At 35.3% G+C, this 23,077-nt stretch overlaps 1 protein-coding gene and 1 long non-coding RNA gene across 2 annotated transcripts; both read left to right on the top strand.

The window, feature by feature from the left end:
- Window positions 1–13,970: 13,970 nt before the first annotated feature.
- Window positions 13,971–17,709, top strand: LOC102804419 (solute carrier family 35 member G1-like). The gene is made up of 2 exons (XM_006820164.2): window positions 13,971–14,017; window positions 16,473–17,709. The coding sequence occupies exon 2, from the start codon at window positions 16,514–16,516 to the stop codon at window positions 17,504–17,506; it is 993 nt and encodes a 330-aa protein (XP_006820227.1). The 5' UTR covers window positions 13,971–14,017; window positions 16,473–16,513; the 3' UTR covers window positions 17,507–17,709.
- Window positions 17,710–20,603: 2,894 nt separating this feature from the next.
- LOC146731973 (uncharacterized) lies at window positions 20,604–22,950 on the top strand. Its single transcript, XR_014927090.1, has 2 exons — window positions 20,604–20,775; window positions 22,809–22,950. It is a non-coding gene; the product is annotated as an uncharacterized LOC146731973 (long non-coding RNA).
- The last annotated feature ends 127 nt before the right edge of the window (window positions 22,951–23,077 follow it).

Below are 23,077 nucleotides of genomic sequence, written 5' to 3'. Positions count from 1 at the left end.
GCGATCGGAATTATTCGCTTACGATGAAATAATTTGAAATTTATTTCAATTTCATAACAATTCAACGAATTTATTTTTTGCACGTTATTATAATCATTACTAGGTAATAATCAACAATTGTAAAACGCAGCATGGCCAAATTGCGATACCGCGATCATTTGCTACTAAGCGATGCAGTCCCCGGGCAGTAATTAGTAGGACTGATGCAGTTGGGTTCGTTTTTATTTGAAACTTCTTTTAGAGTATACTTTCGTTATTAATAAAATGAAATAAAATAATTGTATTTGACGCACAAGGTTTGTTAATGTTACTTTTTTTGGTGAATATTGCGCTGTCTAATTTTTAATCCAGCAAGAAAAAAAATGTATAAAATTTTAGATTAGCTTCTTGAATAGTTTCTTTCGTTTTGGGTGACCCAACTGCCAGCGTTGAAAATCGGCGTAGGTGGATATTTCAATAAAATTATAAGCCTCCCTAAAAATATTTGATGATAATTTTTTGAAAATTTGAACCCCAAATAAGGGCCCACCAGCCGTGAAACCGCCCAGGGCGATTTTTCGGATGGGCGAATTTACATGTATGTAGCTCAGGTAGACCTTTCTCAGCTTTCGTGATGATTTCGTTCTTCAATTATCTAATTTTGATGAATATGTTTGACACCTGGTACATAGATGTCATAAGACACTGCATAGACCTGATAGTTTTCAGGGTAATATCAGTCCATATTAATTACCTAATTTGCATAATTAATTAATTTTCAGGTTTTGATATTTCAAGTAGTAATCATCACATTTCAATGACACTTGGTACATAGATGTCATAGGACACTGCACAGACCTGATAGTTTTTAGGGTAATATCAGTGCATATTAATTACCTATTTTGCATAATTAATTAAATTTTAGCTTTTGATATTTCAAGTAGTAATCATCACATTTCAATGACACTTGGTACATAGTTACTTAACGACTGTTCAGACCCCTGATTAGTTTTTGGGTAATTATTTGTGCATATAAATTACCTTAGCATAATTAGGTAATGCAGATACCTGATTAGTTTTAATTGGATATTAATTACCTAATTTGCATAATGTTTCACTGATATATAAAGAACCACGAATTGGATTTTAATGAAACTTTTAAAGAGAACTATGCAGAGACCCAATTGGTTTTTGGTAAATATTTATGCTTATTAATCACCTAATTAACATAATTAATTAACACTGATATATCTCAATTACTGATCATCACATTTGAATAAAATTTTGTATATAAATGCTCTAGGACAATAGACAGGCCTGATTAATTTTGGGTTAAAATTTGTTCATATTAATTCTCTAATTAGCATAATAATTCATAATTTGTTGGTTCTGTTCATATTAGTTACGTGATTTACATAATTAGTTTTCAGCTTTTCAATACTCTTAGCACAAGGGAGTTCTTTCTAAGCTTTTTTTGATCTAATGATATCTTCAGTTCTTTATAATTGAAATGTGCATTGCTAACAGCAGAGCTAACTTAGTCGACAGGCTGCTTGTTTTCATGTGTATTTAATCATTATTCGTCCCCGTTCGGACGTAGTCCGAAAACAGGGACTTATGGTTTGCCCTGTGTGCGTCCATGCGTCCGTCCATGATCACCTGTATCTCGAACATGCATGGACCGATTAAGTTCAAACTTCACTCATACATCACACATTATATGGGACATATGCACATGCATTTTTTTTATGATCTGATTAACGATTGCCGAATAGCGGCCATTTTAAGGCCGAAAATGCATCAAAATCGCACATTTTCACCATTCTGGACCCGGATCTCAGTTATGCATGGACGGATTTTGTTCAAATTTGGTACATACATTAAACATAATAGGACCTTGATGCACGTCATTTTTTTTTTGGATCGGGTTTGAAATGCCTGACTGGCGGCCATTTTGTTTTAAAGAATTCAGTTCTGGATCCGTATCTGAGACATGCCTGGATTGATCGAGTTCAAACTTCTCACACACAAGGTACATCATGTTACCAATATGTATGTGCATTTGTTTTATGATCTGATTAACGATTGCCGAATAGCGGCCATTTTAAGGCCGAAAATGCATCAAAATCGCACATTTTCACCATTCTGGACCCGGATCTCAGTTATGCATGGACGGATTTTGTTCAAATTTGGTACATACATTAAACATAATAGGACCTTGATGCACGTCATTTTTTTTTTGGATCGGGTTTGAAATGCCTGACTGGCGGCCATTTTGTTTTAAAGAATTCAGTTCTGGATCCGTATCTGAGACATGCCTGGATTGATCGAGTTCAAACTTCTCACACACAAGGTACATCATGTTACCAATATGTATGTGCATTTGTTTCATGATCTCATTAACGATAGCCAAATGGCAGCCGCTTTAAGGCCGAAAATGCATTGAAATCGCACATTTTCACCATTCCGGACCCCGATCTCAGTTATGCATGGACGGATTTTGTTCAAATTTGGTACATACATTAAACATAATAGGACCTTGATGCACGTCATTTTTTTTTTGGATCGGGTTTGAAATGGCCGACTGGCGGCCATTTTGTTTTAAAGAATTCAGTTCTGGATCCGTATCTGAGACATGCCTGGATTGATCGAGTTCAAACTTCACACACACAAGGTACATCATGTTACCAATATGTATGTGCATTTGTTTCATGATCTCATTAACGATAGCCAAATGGCAGCCGCTTTAAGGCCGAAAATGCATTGAAATCGCACATTTTCACCATTCCGGACCCCGATCTCAGTTATGCATGGACGGATTTTGTTCAAATTTGGTACATACATTAAACATAATAGGACCTTAATGCACGTCATTTTTTTTTGGATCGGGTTTGAAATGCCTGACTGGCGGCCATTTTGTTTTAAAGAATTCAGTTCTGGATCCGTATCTGAGACATGTCTGGATTGATCAAGTTCAAACTTCACACACACAAGGTACATCATGTCACAAATATGTATGTGCATTTGTTTCATGATCTCATTAACGATAGCCAAATGGCGGCCGCTTTAAGGCCAAAATGCATTGAAATCGCACATTTTCACTATTCTGAATCCGGATCTCAGTTATGCATGGACGGATTTTGTTCGAATTTGGTACATACATTAAACATAATAGGACCTTGATGCACGTCTTTTTTTTTCGGATCAAGTTCGAAATGGCTGACTGGCGGCCATTTTGTTAAAGAATTCAGTTCTGGATCCGTATCCAAGACATGTTTGGATTGATCAAGTTCAAACTTCACACACACATGGTACATTATGTCACAAATAGATATGTACATTTGTTTCATGATCCGCTTAACAATAGCTGAATGATCATGATCTGCTTTGAATGTATATGTCACTCAAATTGACAATGACTTGTTTATACATGCTTTGATCAATTTTGTTTAAGGTCTTGAACGGCTTGTCTCACTGACCAATTCTATGAAGTATAGCAATACAGTTAGCATAGCGTTAGTTCTTTGTCTGCCATTATTGCTGGGAAAAGATTGACCAGCTTTGTTGTTAGTCCAAGAAAATTGTTCAGCTTGGAATGTGTCTGAATCCCCCTTTAGTATGCAAGAATGTAGGAATGTACCAAGAAAATTGTTTTTCTGGAGTAAATTGTAGTGTATTGTACTTATGAAAGGTCAAAAAGTGCATGGAGATTTTATGAAAATGTGTGGATGTTAACAGAATTGTGGACTATTTTGGGCGTAGCAATAAAATGGGTCACCGAAGTACTCACACGTGTGCATGGATTCCAATAGTTTGTGCTGCAAAGAAACTCCAATAGAAAATAAGTATTGTGTAATTTGTAGTGAGAATGTATTTAAATAAATTTATGTTTATAAATCTTGTTTCTTTTCAAAGTGTATTTATATAATTAAAAATTGTTTATAAAAATGTTCTTTATACTTTTTCGATGGATTGAATTTACAAATGATGAGCTATTTTGTTATATCATCATTCAAATTATGTGTTACGAATTTCTGAAAGTTTAGGCTTTGTGTTCTTGCGAACGGGAAGACATTAAACTGTTGAACAGTAGACATCGATAAAAGCGAACGTATTTCGAAAGTTGTGAAATCATGGTACTGTTTTGGCATTATACGACTTGCAGCTCCCTTTTGATGGATTTTATGTGACTGGCCTGTCGCATACAACTTAATTACCACTTCCGTGTCACTGAGAATGTTCTAGAACCGTACTTTGTCTGGGTGGAATATTCTAGATTTTTTTTAGAAACTGGTTGAATAGGTAATAAAACATTGTAGGAGGCAATAGAAGGTAATGGAACATTCTAGAAATTTATAGTAAATTCCAGACTCATTATGTATGCTGATGTAATGGTCTATTTATAGACAGTGTGGGTATATATAGGGGAGTTTTTCAGCACTGAGTTCAGATCGGAGATCTCGTTGAATTGCATTGGAGTTTAAGTATCTAGTTATTGGAGTAGTGGAGTTTTATCGCGTTATTGTACTTGATGTTTGCAGAGTATAATCATACCAGTACCAGTTGAAACCTCATCTGTTGGCTCTGTGTTCGTATTTTATCATCGCCGCCAGGGAAGTCTTTCTGTTACTGTTGCCATTTTGGTATTTGAACCATCACACCTGTACTATACCAATTACGGTAATATTACGTTGCGTGTGACATGGCCAAGTTATCGAACTGTAGTATTATGGAAATCCGCCCCGGAAAGTTTAAATTGCCATTTTCACGCTGCCTTTAGCGTGGAGTCGTTGTCTAAGTATGCACAATTGTTCGTCTCGTGTTGCCCGCTGCATTTAAAAATCCCTTTTAAATTTGGGGGACTTTGTGTAACTGACCGTGGTGTTTGTAAACTTTAGTCGAACTGTAGTAGTGTGTATTAAATCTGCCACAACGTGGAGTTGCCATCGTCTCTCATTTAAATACGTTTGTGCCTCAACAAGAACTGAAAAGTGATTTCCATTTACTTTGTCTGTTATAAATCAACTGTGTTAGCTTCCTTCGAACTTCCTATTTACACCGCCGAATGTCTACTACATTCGATGGTGTAGTTCGTATCGATCTTCTTGTATAAAACTCACCGGAAATTGGGATGGTCTCGTCACGTAATTTCTTACCTTGTTCTTGACCGCAGTACGCTTGGCTATGAACTTCCACATACTCACGCTTATGGGAATAGTGCATCGTGGGTAATACTGTATTGATTGAGGTGAAACAAACATGGTTGCCGTAACGCCTGTTTGACTACATCGCTCGTATTTCTCTTTCTGTCTTAGAGTTCTCTGTTTTCTTTGATTTTTGTTATTTCAATTAAACAGCGATTTGGGTGTGACCATGCATTTAGTCATTGTCAACTGTTTTTTCTCGAATTGGTTGATTGTCAACATATGCTAAGTACAATTATACAAGTTATACAATTATAGGAGTTGAACAGTAGTCATGATTATTTAATTTAGTTTAATTCCTTCAGTTAAAAATTGAGTTTCCAAAATAAATAAATAAATAATACGTACCCTCATGTATACTTCAAGTTTTCATTAAAACAAATTCAAAGTCTTTGAAATTGCCTTTCTGTCTGTTCGCCAATCCATTGCTCCAAAACACACCTTTAAAACTCTTATTTTCCCAGCATCGAGATGGCTCTGCCAACTCTTGTTCGCCTTGTCTTGTTTTCCAACAAGTTTTTACGCAGCCTTGTTAGTTATAAACATTTTAGAAGTAGTTGTATAAATATGAAGTGTAGTTCTCATGGGAAGTACTGTTTATTAGCTTCAGTGTTGACTTTGCCAAGCAGAGCTTATCATATGTGGGATTGTCTGCTGTCATCACCCGTCATCCATGTCAACTTTTTAGCTCTGCTGTTGACTTTGCGAATCAGAGCTTATCATACGAGTGATTGTCTGTCACTGTCTGTTGTCGTCTGTCTTTTGCATCAACTTTTTAGCTTAGCTCATGGGTTGACCACACCTGTCATGGTCCGTTCGCTGTACGTCGTCCGTCAATTTTTTTCATTCAAACAACTTCTTCTCCAAAACTGTCAACTGGATTGCCTTGCTATTCATACTATACCTACCTGGGATGATCCTCTGTCAGATTTGTTCATTTCATGACGTCACATGTAAACCTCTATTTTTTGGGAATATTTTTGTTATTTATGGTTAAAAATGATTTTGTCCACAACTGCCTGTCAGATTCCTTTAAAATTTGGCATGAATGTTGTTGACATGGATTACACTTATCAAACTTATTATTTTCATGGCACCAAATAATGCAAGTTTCTATTTTGAGTGTTTTTTTTTAAATTTTCAACTTCTTCTCATTTGGTGAAGATATATCCATTTTTGTGAAATTTATGTTTTTTTTGTTATTATTTTTTGGAGTTTTTTCACTTTCCCATACATTATATATGGGCTATGTATAATGCATGGACTCTAGTAGACAACTATATCAGTTGGAAGCTAGGCTTTCTCAGTACACATTGTCTTGGAAAATGAACTGGATGGCCAATGTTTTCCGGAAGTGCTCAAGTTCAGGTCAAGGTCATTTTAAGGTTTATACATTTGCTGCTATTATATGGGTGATACTGAACAGTGAGGGTAGCAGGGACTAAAACACCTCCCCAAAATCTTCAAGGCCAGCTCAGGGTCATCTCAAGGTCACATGTTGATTGCATGAGTATTGTGGGTGAGGACGTCACCCCTCTGTCATGATCTTTCATGGAAAGGTCAATTTCTTCTCATCTCGTGTCACATTTTGGAGATATCTGAAGAATGTGATTATTGCTGCCACTGCACTTGTCAATTACATTTCACAATTCATTTTTGGTACAAAGTGATATTTTTGACTTCTCAATAAAAAACACAAGTCTGATTACTTTGATACTATACAAATACACGTAGAAAGACATACACTTGGCTTGAGTTTGAATACAAAAATTGCATAAATATGAGAAATACATGGAACAAATACTAATGTAAGTGTGTGGGACCATATACTAGATTGCAAATTTAAAATTGTTGTTTATACTAGGCTAGATTAGTCTATTATTCGCTCACAATTGATGACCATACACTACACATTCATTCAGAAACAACCAACCTGTACACATGATCACTGTATATTCAATTCGATTCCATATATTATGCCCATAGCAATACATGTCCATAACAATTCAATTTATGCTCATATAAAAAAACAACTGACTTGCAGCTATCTTGTTTTTTGGCTATGTTACTTGTATCTTAGACATGAATAACATTTCTCCTAATTGCAACAGAGAATGTGTCATAACAATGACTTTTTATAGGTGTAAATTATCTGTTTACCCATGGCTTCATTCATAATGGCTGCTTCATTTGTATCATGATTTACACATAATACTTAATACATGTTTGTTTTACAGAATGGCTGTTCCATTTCTGAGCCTTATCAATTTTATGCTTGGACTGCTTACATTTACAATTCCAACAACATTTTTCATGTTTCATTTCAAATATCTGATTAAATTTTGTTTAAAAAAACCACTGGACTGCTTACACATTTCTAATGTAGTATGTATGATTTGTTAATTTCAGAATTCATTCAAGGTATGTAGACGAAGTGAGTTTTGAATATGGAGTATTCAACAATTCAAGGCAATGATGATCCACAGGCATGTACTAATAGTTCAACAGGACAGGACAGAACAGGAGAAAAATTAAAAGAACATCATACAGTGAAAGACAATAAATATAATTGTGATAACTGTGAGCTTGGTTTTGAACTGGTTAAAAAACTAAAGCAACATTTAAAGATATGTAAGCCTGTAATGAAAGGTATTAAAAAGCGACCAAGGGGTAGACCGCAGAAAGTAGAGCCAGAGCCAGAGCCAGAGCCAGAGCCAGCGCCAGCATTTGATACAGATATTGTCAACAGTATTCAGCAGCCAACAGGAAGACCACTAAACATACAAAAGGAATTGGAGTCAACATCTGAAACACAAATTGCTAGTGGTATCAAACGAAAACGTGGAAGACCACGAAAAGTACAGAAGGAACAAGAGCCAACATTTGAAACAGAAACAATTGGCAGTGTTAAGCGTTTGCGTGGGAGCATGCAGGGAGTGTTGAAAGAACCAAAAATGACATGCGTATGGGATAGAGTTGACAGTATTCATCAACAGAAAAAAACACAAAAGATGCGGAAGGATCAGACAAAATCAACACAATCTATTGGCAGTGTTATTAAGAAAGAATTATCTGCAGATTTCAAAATAAAAAAATTGTACCTGAAACCTTTAGTAAGGAACAACATACAATGTAGCATATGTCCTTTTACTTCAGATTCGATAACCCTTGTTACAACACATTTTTTAGATAAGCATGTGCAGTTGGGCAGTGGTTACAATGCTTCTACAACAGTTCCTATTGAAAATAACAATAAAAGATGGAAGGGACTGTTCAACACAAAGCCACATGCTAAAACGAGCAAACCATCTATAATGGGCAACCTTTCTTTGATGGAGTCAGATATCGAAAGTGACATGGATGACAGTGATGATTATTGTGCTGACCCTGACTTTGCTCCAACGAAAAGTAAAAGTCAATCTAAGTCTAAGATTGTTAAGAAAAAGTCAGCAAAATTTAGTGACAAAGGTGATAATTGTCGTAATTTCAGTAGAGTGGATGATACTTTGAGTCAAACCTCCAACATGAAGTGTGGAGCAATCATACATAAACGTCTTCCAGCTGTTGCCGCGGGAAACCCCAACTCTAATTTGATGAAGACTATAACAAATATAAAGTACAAGTATGATTGTTTTGACCATCGCCGCTACTTATTAATAGCCAAGAATCGTAAAAGGCCTGTATCCACTGATCGACACAAAGCCTGTCCCATTACCCAGATGATTAATAGTGGTAATGACAAGAACATTACAGAACACTCTGAGAAAAATCATGTTAATGGCAAAATTGGGAAAAGCAAGCCACATAATGAAAAGGCAAAAACAAGTATGCTTACTAACTTGAAGAGTGTCCTGGATGAAGTTATCGCAAAAGGAAAAGTAAATACAATAAATACTCGTGCAAATAGTGCTGACAATATAAGTTCGAGGCGTGGTTATGAGGGAAATGAGAATGCCAATAAGACTCATGAGAATACTAACAATACAAATGACCAGCCAGATAAAAATGTTGACATATCTGTGTCCAGTGGCATTCCTAAATCGGGTTTGAACAATATAAACAGTCAGATAGCAAGCATTGAAAATGGAGATTCAGAACTTATCCATGCAAAATCAAGTCTACCCACGATGTCTAATGAAGGCTCTAAAGAGCAAGCATCTACTGCAGCAACAAGTGGCACGTCGATGGAACAGGAGAATGCACAAGAAAGCCGCCCATTGCACTGTGGTAAATGTTCTATTACTTTTCCAAATATTACCGTATACGTGATACACAGAGGATTTCATTCACCTGGTGCAATGTTTAAGTGCAGTTTATGCATGACTGATCTGGCTGATAAGGAAGAATTTGGTGAACACATTAGCAAACACAAGCTTGGTTGAGCATAAATATTTGGTTTATTGAGAACATTCAATGTACGATATGTGTGAGAAGTTTATTGTTAGAAGCTAGACTTTAGACTTAAGGTAGTTCAAGCCAAATTTAAATTTCGCAATGTATTATGGGATTTAAATTAACTTTCTATATAATGGACAAATATTATCACTCTGGAAACGCACTAAATTATGTGAAAATCTTTGTGGTTTTGAAATGTTTCCACAATATTAGGATTCCTATCAACAATATATGATATTTTCATCCCAGCGAAATGTTGATGTATGAAGAAATAATCTCACTATGGTAACCAGTTTAACATTTCCAGATTTGATTTCCGATTTGATTATCTCGAAATTGTTTTTCATTTACTGTATTCTGATGACATAAACCTGTAAAAAGGAAATTATGATGATCGTACATGTATCATCTTTGGCTCGAACCTCCTTAAAGGCTAACTTGGCCGTTTTATTAGCATCACCCCAACCAATCACTGTTCTGCAAACTATTTTACATGTAATATTTTATACTTTATTGTTTTTTTCTTATTTTGATATTGAACAAATTAATTAACTATTAACTAGTTATTGTTAGTTTTGTATCAATCCTTTTACTATTTTAACATTTTAACCGTTTTAACATTTGTAAATTGTACAACAATATCACTTCTTGATGGTACTTTTGTGCGTCACTTGTACTTTACTTAACTGAGTAATATTTTTCAGTTGTAACCTCTTTCATGTTGTAGCTAATAATAATAAATCATTAGTGCTGCCAATGTAGGGCTGGCAATTATCATAACCACGTACATATCCATACATTTGGTCTCGCAGTCAGTAACATGGATATTCTTGTCTATTATAGCCATATATCTTCATTGAATTTATTATATTATATATCCTATTTGATATTGCCACTAATAATTCTGTATCACTTTAACATACTCATTCTGTTATGATGTACTTTCTATACATCTGTCAAGGAGGTCGAATTGAAAAAAACCCATTGATCTTTACCTCTACTTTTGTTTTATTATCTTTCATGATGATATGTCACAATATATTGAGGTGAAATACAATATTGAATTATTCTTTGTTGGTATTTTAGATACGTAGTGGTATTGGGCATGGGATGGGGACGGAGATTCAATTTGATCAATGGACTTCAATCTTTTATCAAGGCAGTAGAATTAAATCATGTTATACTAGAACACTTGAAATATGCAATACAGTGATCGTATCTTATTCTCGTAATAACCTTATTATTACACACTTTTTCCTGTGTGTTGTGATAACTTAATAAATAATTCTAGTGAAAAGTATTAGTATCTGCACTATTGTTTGTTTTCAGTAACATGATTTTATCTCAGTCACGTACAAAATTGTAAACAATGGAAAGTGGTGTTCAAAAGTTATGCAAACATGACGAACATTTTTCAAATAAGGAAAATATTTGAATGTGTTCTGACAATTTAATGAACGAATTTCAATGTTTTGGATGTCAGATGTGTAATAATGTTATATATCTTTAGTACAGATTTTATAGTATTTGTAAAATAAAAGCTTATTTTCTGGATTTGATCTTTTCTTGTAATTGTGTTGTATTCAGTTAGCCACACTATTTATAGCCCGGATGTAACTTGTTTATGTGAGCAAGGCTCTCCAAGACATTTACATTATGGCTGAACGTTTTGTAATACTGATCCAAGAGAGCACCCCCGACAAGGAAAGGCCAGGTTCTTAGTTTGAATGATTTCAAAATCTGAATCACTTTCAACCTTATGAAGTTAGCATCTGGCTCTTTTGCTTTTTCTGCCTGGTCTTCTAAAGCAATAATGCTATGTGCGTTTTTCTACTATCATCAAACGCAATAGATAGTTATGGTTTTGAATGGCAACTGGTGTTCTCCTGATTCTAATGCGAATGAGCAACCAACTATAAGTGGCCGTTGGAGTATGTGTCGTTCTCGATGCCTCGAGAAAAGGGAAGTCCTGCTTCAAAGTCACAACATAGGCCTTTCAGCTCTTGAGGTCAAGCAGGATGCTAGTTGTGTATCATGTGTGCCTCTTCCCATCCTAATTAGAAGAGCCTTACAGTTTAGTCATATGTTATTGTTAGACCAATTAAATGAGTTTTTATTTATCTCAGCAAACAATCGCTTCATCGTGCATAACTAGATGTTTTGAGACAATTCAAAATCCTACGAGGGGCCCCTGACGCATTTCCCATAGCAGGATATTAATGAAACTTGACACAGCTATTAGTCTTTCTCTACATAGGAACCACCCAGAGTTATGCATTTCTCCCATCGTTTGATGCAGCTCTGGGCGCCGTTTTTGTACAACACCCCAGGTTGGTCCTCCAGCCAAGTCGTAACTTCAGAAATCAAGGCTGCATCATCTGGGCAATGCTTTCCTTTCAAAAACGACTTCATGGCTGGGGAGAGATGACAGGTGACATGCGAGTTGTGGACCGGAGTGTTTTCCTGAAAGAGGAGGATACCTTTGCTGATTTTGCCTCACCTCTTAATTTTTTATAACTTCTCCTAATTTCATCAAAAGTGACGCGTAATGGACTCCTGTAATCGTGGTACCCTTTGCCAGTAAATCTGTCATCACTGCTCCGTGCTGGTCCCAGAAGACTGTGAGCATGACCTTGCCAGCGGAGTGCTGCACCCTTGCCTTCTTTGGAGGTGGCGAGTCCAAGTGCTTCCACTGCATTGACTGGGCCTTGGTATCTGTTTCATCCTGTGTAATCAGTCTTTTGAAAAACATTGACTCATCTTCTTGGCACAAATTCATCCTCGAGCTCTTGACGCGTTCTTGCTTCTGGAAAGGTGTGAGCAACTTGGGAATCCATCTGACAGACACCTTGTCATGAATGATAGTTTCCACAGACCCTGTACTAATCTTGACCTCTTGGACTAACAGTAATGCGTCAATCTTCCAAAATGGCTGCCTCAACTTGACAGATGCCTCATCAATGGCAGATGAGGGACGACCTGCACTAGGAGCTGTTTCCACAGACTTCCGGTCATGTTTGAATTCACGATGCCAGCGTTTTACAAGGTCGTATGATGGGGCATTTCATTTCATCAAAAGCCCCCTTTGGTGTGCGTCCTTTCAAATACAAAAAAAGAACCACTGCGCGCGACACCCAACAGGCTCCATTTCACACCTGACTCAGTTCAAATACCCGTAAATCAGTTTTTTGCAACATAACCCATAGAGATGTAAATCATTACACATGCAACATTTCATCTAGATCAGACAACTGGATGTGGGTCAGGGGCATTACTTATTGAACGCCCCTCGTATTAATAGGCATAACTGTAACTATTCCCAATAGATTATAGCGTCCAAGAACAATTTTAATTAATCATGTAGTATGGTAGTATAAAGGCAAAAGGTTTGATAGCAGAAATATTAGAAAGAGATCATGCGTTTTGGTTGAGCACTTAGACGAACCTGATACAAATCTGTATTGTGCAGCTTAGACATCTACTATAAGCTGGAACAGTCATTGGCTTTCTCCGGATTGGAAATCCTTAATATTGGCATGAATGACTTGTAGTTAGCAAGAAGGTTGTCCTTGTAGAATGTAGATAGGCAGAAATTATTATATGAATCAGAGAAACCAAATTCCCTGATTAAACATTCATACAAATGTTTCTTACATACAAATACAATATTGTTGGCTGTCGAGATAACTACATATTTGTCATGGAAAGATGTAAACACTTGCATGCATGCTTTGAGATCACATAGTATAAATTTTGTCTGCTCTGGAAGCATTATTGAAATTTGTGAATGTGGAGCATACATGTTTTATTCCTTTTAACAGTGTGTCAGGTTCAAACGCCTCTCTAAATCTCGGTATAAATATATATATAACTTTCAATCATTACTTTGAATACAATTAGTCGTTTTATGTTAAATAAAACATATTTACATGTAGTACATCGACTTTATGTTATATTGTATTATAATGTATATTCGTTTAAAAACAAATAAATTGTAATATTATTTTGTCATTTTCTATATGAGTTGACCATTAACAGTATCATTTTGAAAATTGCAACTCCATGTTTTGATTCATTCTAACAGTATGTCAGGCGTATGTCGTTTTATGTTATTCAAATCATATTTGGATGTAGTACTTCGAATTTATATTATATTGTACAATGTATATTCGTTTAAAAACAAATTGTAATATTATTTTATCCTGTATACCATTTTTTTGTATGAGCGGACCAAATCAATTGCCAGCATTAGTTACTATGGCAAACGCCTTTGCACTATTGCAAATATAATTTTTAAATGTAGGAATTAGTGTAGATCACACAGTAATCCTGTGCACACGTTAACAATGGATGCTATATTTAGAAAACTTTGACGCATACGAGTTATATTCTCCTGTGTATAGCCGTTGGTATATAAATGCATATATATCCGTGCCAATGTAAGTATGGTGAATTGACAAGAAATCCCGACACTGATACAGGTCTGGTACATTAATTATTGGTTGATTAGTGTTTATTACTTTCTAATATTTATCAGGAATGGCATTTTTGACATTATTCTAAATGCATATATTGCTCGCCATCTCGACATGCTGGTATTAAGACTTAGAACTACGTCAGATCCATATTTTGAAACAATAACAGACACGCTACAAGTTCTTCACTCGTAAACGTTGTATTTCTCTTTCATCATCAATATTTAGTTTTAAAATGTTCAAGAAAGCGACAGGGGACAACATATTAATAATATAATATTACCTTGTATGAAAATCCTCAGAAGCTTCACGGCATGGGTTGATTTAGTGTTAACCATTGCCACTGTTGCTCTATACGCTTTGCATCATACTATCAATTATTCGTACTTCGTAGCCCAAATTTATTGGTCAAAGACCTTATTTCTCGGAGTTATATTTGAACCGCGATGTTTGAGGGCGTAATTCATTCACGTCAGCTCTTAAGACTCATGTGAAGCCTCTTCTATTGACAAGAATCATCAGTGACCTGTGGATCTGGCAACTCCCGATTAAAGACTAGATAACTGACTGCTTTTCGGACCATACTGAAGGTAGAAAGTGTGGAAAATCTGTGTCTTTTGTTTACATTTTTTTGTAGGAGTTTGAGTTGAGTTTTCTGTCTATAATTCAATTACGTATGTGATCTCATAAAATGTAAACAATGAGTTAATCTTTTAAATCTATTTTTCCGATGATATTTTTTTTTTCAAATCATCCAAACGCTAACATTGTCTTCTATGGAAATGTAATAAGTTATATGCAGACTTAAAACTAGTTCACTATCTTGTTTTTAACCATGATTTAATAGATGGTCAAAGGTTATTTGGTACGAAGTTGAACACTGCCGTTCTTCCGTTTGCGTTGTGTCGAGTGCATTATTTGTAGTTTTTAAAGAAAAGGTGGAGATGTATGCTATATATCCACATATCTATACATATTCTGTTCTAACTGGCATACAAACAGTTGCCTTAACTGTTATGAAATTGAGTATACTTAATATTTTGGCTGTATAGTACACATTTTCTGCAGAATTTCTCATATTGAACATTAAATAGGCCGTTGCACTGTGACGTCATATGTTTACAGTTTTGCCAATCAGCACGTAAATGTCTAATAAACAAAATGTGGCTAACTGATCAGCAATAGCTTGCGTAACAACGTTTTTCATGGATATATATTTAATATCAACAACAACGAACAACGTCGTTATTTTATCTTCAGATGCGAACGACTGATTCTTGCCAACAAGTCACTGTGCACGAGCATGCGCAAAACAACTGCCAGGCATATACAAAGAGAATAAGGGATACTGTAACTACATCTCATATGAAGTTTCTTACCTGATCGTTTTGTATCGATGTTCTTCTCACTGCTTGAATGAATTTCTTGGTTTACTTCCAATTAACTTAAATTAACTTACAAATCCAAATGACAATTGTGGTTATCTTGTGTATGTATTACCTACTAGTTGAAAAAATATTGTATTAAAGTATATGGAAAAAATCGTTCATGTTTTAGTTTTAGTGTGTTTTTCAATTATGCTTAAGTTGATGCTTTCGTTGACATTTTCCGAAGGGGAAAGCGCAACATACCCTTTCATATTCTGCAAATCCATTGATTTGGTTATGTCTTAGATGCGATTTTTTTTGGTTTTGTTAAAATTCCGTTATTTGTCGGCCCTGGATATGGTATATTTATTTTCAAATACAATTTGTTTGCATAAAATTATTCTTAAAAATTAACATTATATGTGGCAAATTAGGAAAACTGGTTAAATGCATACAAATAAATAGATTATGTTTAGTTCAAAAACAATTGAACTTGAATATTCATTTCCAGTAAAAACAAAAATATAAGATTACATTTTCTGCTAAGTTGGAGGTGGGGAACAGACGCACGGAACACGAATGAATGAATGAATGAATGAATGAATGAATGAATGAATGAATGAATGACCTCAGCCAGTCTCACAAGTCATCTTTTAATTTCTTGTCTGACATATTTTGGCTATTGTTTTAGTGTTATTTATTTTCTCTATTAAAACACGGTAACTAAATTAGTAACCGTGATTAAAACAACTGAAAAGTAGTCTATTTCAAAAAGCCTGTATTTTTATATTAAAATGTCAAAAAATCCCAGTTTCAGTTTGAACAGAATCGTATATGTGTAAATCTATGGTGAGCAAATATAACACAACGACGACAATGTACCACCTTTAACGTCCCATTGCGTCATGGGTGAAAAGGAAATGGCAGCCTAACAGTGAATCGGCGTATTGGAAACAAACCTGAAGCAAACATAGCTGAATTAAATAGTATGTTCATTGCAAATATGAGCAGTGGACAAGCCACATTCAATTTGTGTCTTATATTTTTTTCAGATTCATGCAGTTATCGAGTATTTTAAGAATATTTTAAAACGATGGCGACAGAAGAGATTGGAGGCACAGTCCCTTTACTGGACGTTACAAATGGTAAAGGGGAATGTCTTGCACATACTAATCAGAGGAAAGATCATGCTCATTCTCACACTGGCGTAATACTAGCATTTACTGCCAGTGGGTTAGTTTCTGTCAGTTTCGTTGTATCTAAGCTAGTACCCACAGTTCATCCATTCGAGGTAGTAGGAATCCGCATGTTACTTATGTCGATTTGTGTTATGCCATTGATGCTTTACAAGAACGTGGCTTTTCTTGGATCTAAGGGAATCACCTACCCATGGTTGATCGTGTCAAGTCTCGCCGGTAGTTTGCTGGTTATCTCTACTTTTGTTGCCATTAACCTATTACCTGCTGGGAACGCTGTCGTAATTTTTTCTATTCACCCAATCTCCACGGCGTTTTTGAGCTGGTGTATTCTAACAGACTCCGTTAAATGGAGCGACTTTGTATTTGGTTTGGTTAGCATAGTAGGCATTGTTGCAATAACAAAACCAGATTTTCTCTTTGGCCATTCATCATACAATAACACTGGGCGCTCCCTGGTTGGAACATGCGTCGCTCTAACTGCGGCGCTGCTCACATCTTTACTGTGTGTAGGTATTCGAAAATTGGAAAACAGAATGCACACATTGGCAGTGTTATTTTATATTTCAGTTAGTGGAATTGTTATTACTGTAACTCCATTGTATTTTATGGATGCATTTTCACTGCCGGCATCGCTCAATGAGTGGATGTACGTAGGAGTAGTCGTAATTTGTGGTATGTTAGGACAGGTGTGCATGATAACATCTCTGCAGCTTGAGAAGGCTATATATGTAGCGATTATACGAACAATGGACATCGTGTTTGCCTACATTTTGGAATATATATGGCTGGGAAATCAACCGGAGTGGACTGGTATTGGGGGCGCTGTACTTGTCATAATATCCACTATGAGTATCATGGGTCAAAAAATATATGCTGAAAAAACATGATATGTTGTATTTTCAAAGCAAAGCGAACAATCTAGAATTGTAGTGAAATCATCGCCTTGTTAAGTTACTCTTTACTGACGAAGCACTAGGAAGGCGGTTTAAAAAATCATAACTAATAATAATGGTCGGCAATGTATAATTATCAAATATTGAATACTCTTTCTAATTATGCTTGTGAAATAAATACTCAAATATAACACACATTGTTTTATTTACGTAGTTATTCCTGATACATCTTAATCAGATAAGTACACAGTAGTATGTAAACTTCAAAAATAGTCGAGAACATATGCCACTACGTAATATACTAGTTCTAATGAAGTTATTTATTGATAAACATGTTAATCTATTAACTGCCTCTCTCCACATAAGATATCTTTATTTTCTGTTATCTCATTGTAAAATGTTTGTGGGTGACTTTCACAGAATAAAATACAAGGTAGTTTGGCACTTCACATGCGAATCTCGTTGATACAGATTGTTCACATGAACAGCGAATCAGATTGAAGATTTACGTAGAAGCAAGCGCCCGCCATCATTTGATTAATATTTTTAATAAAGGCCTGGTAATTTAATGTTGTTCAAAAGACAGTTTAGTACCTTTAAACAGGAATATATCAGCCATAGAAATTTTCCAGCTGTTCCAGGCACAGCTTGTTGCACCAATGCTTCAGCTATGTGTTTTGGCCTCATCTCTTTCATGCGTCATAGGCCATGCTCCCGATTTCAGATACAAGTTTTCTTTGCTATACAAGTACCGAACTTTCCATCCCAGTCTAATTTCTCCTGTTGTAAGTCATGTCCTCTCTGTTCCAGGTATTAGTTGCGTCCACACCGTTATGACTAAAATTTATATCGTCATCCTTCCAATGAATTTGTTGATTCATTCTTGCTTATGGCATTGACGCTTATATGGATAGTGCTAGGTCGGTTTTAAATTGTTATATTGTTCTTGCTCAATGCTGAATATTATTATATACTTATGCTATTGGGTACGTGCAGCAGTACTCACTCCTCCCGAGACATTTCTTAAACTGTGTACTCACCTCCTCCCGAGACACTTCTTAAACTGTTTTTTTCTATCAGAAACAAGCCAGCCAAGTCCAATTTGCATAACTTCCCATCTCCACATTCACTGGTTACGATATCATCTAGGGAGACGACTAGGCTTACGTAATATGGTTTTAAAAAAAACTTTCAAACGTAGAAGGCGAATTGCATAACCAGAATTACACCACATTTCAATGCTATAGCCCACTTCTGGTCATCAACGCAAACTTCGACTATGCATCTTAGTCCAGCCCACAATCATACGCAATATCACAGGTTGAGAATCATTCAGTGCACGACAGACTGTCCCAAGAACACATCAACAATAATTTAATAATATTCACATCAATTATGCATGTGCGTGATCTACTAAATTCATATATTTATGGAGCTGAAATATATATTGACATATTAGATACTTTGTGATTATGCAAGTATATTTAATAAATTTTAAACCGCCTTTAAAACATACATTCAGATCTTGGTTACCTTATATGCATACGTTTGCAAGTGGCTTGATACTCGTGTTTATTTCCAGAGGGGTATTCTATAAGTTACATTGTTGCCAGGCTAGTTACACTAAGATGGCGTAGCTGCGCATGTTCACTCTGTCATTTTGCGTTATCTAAATAATAGCGGCTGTACCAGCTTTGAGCTTCGTTTTGGTGTTGTTTTAGTTGTTTGTACGATGTGTATTGTATGTCAGAAACGCTGATATGTTATGTACTAACTGCCTGTATACGATATAGCTATATTTCCTGGGGGAAATGGGAAGTTGGGCGATAAGTGAAGTAATGACCGCCTTGATATAGAGCCACTTTGTAAGTCATGGCGACCATATAGGTATCGGATGACATCTAGCTAGTCACAAAATATTAAAATAGATAAAAGGGAGGTACAATAAAATGCATACAGTGTAAATTTGTTCATATCACGTTAAAAGCATAAATATATTTAACGTCAAGTATTTAACGTCAGTTGCCAAGCAGGTCTTTCAGTTGTTAACCACTTTGTTCCAAAAGTGATCATGGGTGACGAAATCTGAAAGCATTTAAAGCAGTTATAATAGTGAGTTCGCAACTTGATATAAGTTGTTAACAGAAGGTAAACATGAAATTGCGTGTAATTGAATGTATGGACCATTCTACGGTAAGACAAAAAATAGGGTTGACATAATTCGCATCCTCTGTAGGACCAATTGTTGTTAGGTAAACGTAGTTTTGCGATCAGTGACATCATTGTTCAGTGGTGCGCCCTTTTTTGGCTTGAGTTGGCGTGTCATTTCTAATGTTTGTATAGTCTTACGGACGAAAGCAGAAGTTTTGAGTGACGTATTACCTCGAATAGAACAGCGAGCAATTGTTATTTTGAATGAAAAACATGTCTTAGGACCACATTAAAAATAAATGTGGGAATCAATATTTGTAGCACGGTAATATGGGAGAGAAATATTCCTATATTTAAAGAAGTAGCTTTTGTTGAGCTGTTAAGCCTTAAAAAACAATTACTGCAATATGCAAATAACGTATGTAATTGAGGAAATACGACTCAATAGAGCTGAACGTTTATTCAATAATATTTCTCAGTGCTGTAATTAGATTCGCTAAAGACTATTGACACATGTCACCAACTTTAATTCTCTATCGCAGACCAACACCACATAATATGTGAATATTATACCTTTTAAAAACATATCACAACATTTTCTCTGACAAAGCTTCATGAGCATTGTAAATGCATTTAGTTGCGTGTTATCTACTGTGCTTCTAATTGATCTAGCAAGCGTTTGATAATGATCTAATATAGAACGTATTCAACCAATGTACCGTACCATTTTAATGTCCCCTACGTCCATCCTACAATAATGATGTGTGATATATTAATTTATTTAGTTCAATATGTTTCATAAGTTATTACACCTGCTATCATGCAGTTCCCGTGTGCCCATTAATTTGCATATCTGTAAATATTCATGAAATAAACTTACTGTTATTGTAAACGTTTGCAGCATACTACTATTTATAGCAGGATATAATACGCATGCGTTTTTTATATTAATATTTATTTAACAGGAAAGTACGGGCTCGCTTGCATATTGTTCAATGTGTTCTGCTCGATTTATGTGACATCAAAGTGTCCATATTATTCAATGTGTACAACTACCACCATATTCCTGTATGGACTGTATATATGGTACATATACACATATGGTTTTTGAGGTAAGAATATTGTAATATATTCCACAAATCCCCACGCATCACGGAGCTACTAGGATTTTGAGGGTAATATGCATATACAATCCATTCATATCATACTGAGCGGTAGAATTATTGGTAATAATATAGAGGCATTTGAAAGACTGATTGAGTTTCGAATAATACTTTTCAGTTTTTTTTTTTTTTAAATATTGTTTGTCCCAGTGAATACAATGTATGTTGAAGCAGAAATTAAATTCTATAATTAGGACTGCATGGCAAGCCGTGTAGTATTGCATAGCAGTTACCAGCAGTCGCTTTCGTTAGGACTGTGTGGAACATTCATATAGATTCATATTTTGTGTACGTATCTGTTACTTTTAACAACAATAATGTAGCAATTATTTTGGCAGCCCAAAACGCAAAACTGAAAAAAACAATAATCACGATGACATCATTCAAGCGATGTTTGTGATGATGGTCATCACGACATGTGGGTTCATCAGTACAATACTTCTTTAAGACCAAACCCTTTATGATGTAATACACCTATACTTTTGTTAACAATAATAGTAGTACGAAAAGTGAAAATAAAACAATCAACACAATAATAAAAACACTAACAGGATCTGATTGTATGACATGTTTATATCGAAGCTACAATTCAAACAAATGTGACAATCCTGTGACAATTATGATTTTTTTCAAAATATTGTGACATAACATATGAGCTGAATTCGTTAGTCGACAGTGACAACTAGCCTCAGGTCACAGTTGAAAGTGATCACCATATGGACTTATACAAGGGTGGTCAAAATACTTACTCTGATGCTTTGATCCTGGCAATATAATTCTGCACACGTAACATTGAGTGACTATTATTGGTGTCAGCTACTATAGAGACATGATCAGTTTCCAAGATCCCTGTTTTCATGATAAAATCGTGTTTTCAATATTTTATTACAATGCGAAAAACACAACAGGGAAATTGGAAACATGCACTGAATCTAAGTTTTCAGGAGATGTAATGCTTGTAATAGTAGCATGCTATGTCTCACTTAGAGAATCACTTGTCTGAATCACTTGACTTCACTGTTGCTATCTTGGTGATATAACATTAAATATTGTGTGCACGTGCTGTTAATGATCAAATGTAATGGAGGTATAATCATATATAGGTAGTGCCCGTGAAAATATGTTAACACAAATATGTTCACGCTAGTCTTTAGTGAAGCTAATTACTGAACTGAGAGAAATATTATTTAGACAATCACCATTCTACTACGAGGTGATGCTCACAATTAGCCGGGATATGTTTCCAGGACAGAACACGTCACCCAAAAGCTAAAAATAAAAACAATCAAAGGTGAAACCATATTCAAAATGGTTGACTGACAACGCGCGGCTTACCAGAAATGATGTTACTGATCGCACAACTACATTAGTATATCATCAGTTTTCTTTGTGTCTAAACGTAATATGTTCCACACTTTCAAAATTCGTCAATTACAAGATAATTGTATGGATACTATTGTGACGGTGGCTCATGAAATTCGTAAATGATAAAGGAACATTATATATATATATATATATATATATATATATATATATATATATATATATATATATATATATATATATATATATATATATATATATATATATATATGCATACATGCAAAAATCCAATTCAAATCTATTTATGGAAATAATAAAAATGTGACTAAATTAGATGAAGTAGTATTCACGGAATTATTGTGAATCAATCTGTTTACCTACGTATCGTATCGATGACTGTGATATAACCGATAACCAATTAGCGCATAGCGTTCACACAAACTAAGCCACTGAATCCCGTCATTCCTGCTAACTTTTTGAACGAAAACAGGGATCAACAATTTAAATTGTCATAATTGATTGGCAACTGACGTTAAACACATAAACATATCAACAGTATATCAAGGACTTACCGATTAAACATCCAGTACAAAATTGCGGCATATCCAACAATTTGAGGGATTACTGATTACTAAAATTGTGTTATGTTTTTTTTGCAGATAACAAAGAATCACTCACGCTCAGTTTAAGTTTTTCAATGATGGCGATAGAAGGAAGTCAACACGCGGTTTCTTCATTCGATACAGAAAATGAGAATACGGAATGCCCCTTACAAATAAAACAGAAGAAACACCCATCATACTTGTGCTCGCACAGTGGACTGATACTCGCATTTTTTGCTAGCGGCTTATTCTCTGTGAGTAACGTATGTGTCAAGCTAGTTACCACAGTTCATCCCTTCGAGGTGGTGTTAATCCGCTTGTTATTT

Source organism: Saccoglossus kowalevskii, chromosome 18 (genome assembly GCF_978046115.1).
Source record: "Saccoglossus kowalevskii chromosome 18, keSacKowa6.1, whole genome shotgun sequence".
Classification (NCBI taxonomy): domain Eukaryota; kingdom Metazoa; phylum Hemichordata; class Enteropneusta; family Harrimaniidae; genus Saccoglossus; species Saccoglossus kowalevskii.
Note: the sequence above shows the minus strand (reverse complement) of the source record. Positions and strands in the feature narration are given on the sequence as shown.

Coding starts and splice junctions, on each gene's coding strand:
- LOC102804419 (XM_006820164.2), top strand. CDS start 16,514: ATGGCGACAGAAGAGATTGGAGGCACAGTCCCTTTACTGGACGTTACA.